This window comes from Sardina pilchardus, chromosome 6, assembly GCF_963854185.1.
Source record: "Sardina pilchardus chromosome 6, fSarPil1.1, whole genome shotgun sequence".
Taxonomy (NCBI): Eukaryota; Metazoa; Chordata; class Actinopteri; order Clupeiformes; family Clupeidae; genus Sardina; species Sardina pilchardus.
In genome coordinates this window covers 7479747-7482792 of record NC_084999.1, presented here as the reverse complement: position 1 = coordinate 7482792, position 3046 = coordinate 7479747, and the positions used below count along the sequence as shown (strand labels likewise).

At 44.2% G+C, this 3046-nt stretch overlaps 1 protein-coding gene across 2 annotated transcripts in view; it reads left to right on the top strand.

Moving 5' to 3' along the window:
* The window catches only part of dop1a (DOP1 leucine zipper like protein A), a 40658-nt gene extending 39153 nt beyond the window's left edge, over window positions 1-1505 (top strand). For both annotated transcript variants that reach the window (XM_062538254.1, XM_062538253.1), the window contains exons 40-41: window positions 87-216; window positions 446-1505. In XM_062538254.1, the coding sequence (XP_062394238.1) occupies window positions 87-216; window positions 446-751 (436 nt within the window). In that variant the 3' untranslated portion in view covers window positions 752-1505. The remainder of the gene's footprint in view (window positions 1-86; window positions 217-445) is intronic.
* The last annotated feature ends 1541 nt before the right edge of the window (window positions 1506-3046 follow it).

Below are 3046 nucleotides of genomic sequence, written 5' to 3'. Positions count from 1 at the left end.
GTGTGCGTGTTGTGCGTGTTGTGCGTGTTGTGCGTGTGTGTGTGTGTGTGTGTGTGTGTGTGTCTGTTTCTCTGTCCACTCTGCAGGTACCGCTGGGCCTTTGTCCCGGAGGCGTCGGACGACTCTGGGCTGGAGGTGCGGAGGCAGGGCACGCACCAGAGGGAGTTCAAGCCTTACGTGGTGCGCCTGGCCAAACTGCTGAGGAAACGCGCTAAGGTGACCCTGACTTGCTTGCGCTTATCAAGTCCATTTGTGACCCTGCAAAGTAAAATCAGTCGCTTGTCGCACGATACTATTTTTGATAAAAAATCCGCAATAGACAAACTTCCGGGTTAAAATGTTGAATTTCACATTTTCTCTCAATTGGTCTAATAGTATTTTTTTTCAGTCAGCATGTCTAATAATGACTCCCTGGTGTTTCACTCTTTATGCTCCCCCTGTGCAGAAGAACCCAGAGGAGGACTGTTCCACGCGCACGCTGACCTGGGAGCCGGGCCACCTGATGCTGACGCTGTACGTGATCCGCAGCATGGAGCAGCTGCTGCCGTTCTTCAACCTGCTCAGCCAGGTGTTCAACAGCAAGGCCAGCAGCCGCTGCGGCCGCCCCTCCCACAGCCCCGCGCCCGCCGGCAGCCCCTTCCCCGGCAAGGACGGCAAGCTGGAGAGCCAAAAAGTCTTCTGGAGCCGCGCGCGGCAGAACATCGAGGAGATGGTGGAGAAGGACTTCCTGGAGGGCCTGATCAAGACGTGACCTGATCTTATCGAAACGTGACCACTGGAAAAAAAAAGAGACTAACGTGACAAGGGACAAGCTGTACAGATTACTCAAACCTCAGACTTGCAAGGGAAAAAAAATGGACAAAGGACAAAACGTGATAGGGATTTCGAAAATAAAAATAAATATTAATAATGACATTTGTACATTTTTTTGTTTGTTTTTGTATTTATAATGACTTGTAATTTGTTTCCTTTTTTATTTTCTGAAGCGACACTATTTAACTTAAATGACTTTGTTTCTACGTTGTGGAGCTGCTTTGACTACACTAAACTTGAGCGATTTGTGAGCCCTGGGGGACAGTGGAGATTCCGTGTGCCATTCCATATCGTTGTGGTGTATTTCAATTATGACAAACCAACCAGAACTTCAAAATCAAATCAACACATGAATTGTTAACATTTCAGTGTGTATCCAGTAACATAGACAGTAAGTAGCCTGATAATCCTGCCACGGAATTGCACATCGTGTGTGGAAATATACCATATCATTCCTAACCAAAATGTCATCGATAACTCATTTCAGTGTCTGAATTTATCACTGTTGCAATAGATTTTTTTGCTGTAGGGGGTTTGATTTCCTCCAGAGCATGGGGAAGGGCAAATGTTAACATAATGATTATGACCCTTTAGATTCCCAGAGCTGCTCATCAGGCCATGATGCTGACATGTTTTTGATGTGTATTGAAAGATCTTGTGTGGCTTGGAATAAAATAATGATTGAAAAACAAGGTTGTTATAGAGGAATTGCATTATATATTCACTTTTGGTATTTTTTCCGGTATGAGGGACAAGAGTTGGTGGGGTTTTTTTATTTCTTATTTTATGAGAACGCTGTCATGTATAATCAAGAAGTATATGATCTTGGACCACAGCTATCTTCCACATCATATTGAATCATCACGAGATTTGGACTTCCATTATTTCATGATATTGGATTAAACCGGTATGGTCAAAGAGGAGTAATGCACATTAGCTTTTCTGGGCAATGTGCAACTAAAAGCACTCAACAAGGTGCACATATCTGCAATATAACAACGAGCATGTATTTGTGCGCCTACCAGAAAAATACTAGACAGAACTGCTTTTCCCGTACAATTTTTGTTAATCTCCCGTGCATTTAAACCCCTTCGATTTATCCTGTAATACATAAGTTTGTCCTCGGACACACTGACTAGCTTTCTACATAGCTTTCATCTTTGTGCTTTGTGTAATGGTTGAGAATTACGTAACAGACTGATATTGCTGTCATTAACCTGCTGGTTTTACAGAATGTGGCTGATACTGTAGTTTGGGAGTGGCTGTGCGGTGTGACATGTCCCTCTCTTTTTTCAGGTTAGTGGGTCTGCAGAGGTATCCTTTTGGAAAGAAAGGGATGCTACCGGTCATTAACGACGCGTCACCTGACTCGGATGAGTGGGAGGAGTGCTATGCCAAATAAATAAATAAATATATATCCTAGGAAGGCAATCTCATCAGTTCACCATCTTCCATCTCCTTACTTTCAGGCGTAGCCTGTCGTTAAGAGTGGAAAAGGGGTGAGAGGGGGGAAAAGCTATATTGCTTTTTAATAGCCTACCCGGAGATGAAGAGGATAGCCCGAAATTTGACAACTCAGGAAATTCTGCGCTGAAGACTGGGTTCGTCGTGGAGATTAAATCCTTCAACGGGAGGAGAGAAGGGCATCGACTGGTCCAGCATCCCACAGCCAGCCGTCATTCTCCAGGCTGAGGCAGCTAGTAACCTATCTTGGCTTAGCTAGAAATATTGTGAGAGATTCTCGAAACGACGATTCTTCATACCAATCTTTCTGTTCAAAGCCACTGATGAGACCAAAAAACGATTTCTAGAGCTTCGTTTTGAGAACATTAGACCCACATCTCTTTAAGCTCCCGCTGTACGATATCGCATGTGGATACCGAATGCTTTACCGAATGATTTATGAGCGGTAGATATTAGCTTTTGATATATTTTGATACATATTGCGGGTTACTGAAAAGGCTGTCGGTCAAACACGCTCTCACTGCCAGCTTGGACTGTAGATGGAAGCACGTCGCAGCCTTGCTTGTTTTGCACGTCGAAGCCTTATTATCCTGCTCGAACTGTTCTAGGTTTAGAGAAATAATTTCAAAACGTCTTGGTCGTGACTTTATCGCGGACATCATCAGGGGCATCGCCAACAGGAACTTGAGATAAAGTTGTGGAATATACTTTATTGCGGAGGGGCAACATCGCTGTTTAATTCACTGAGCATCGACGTTCCAGTGAAAAG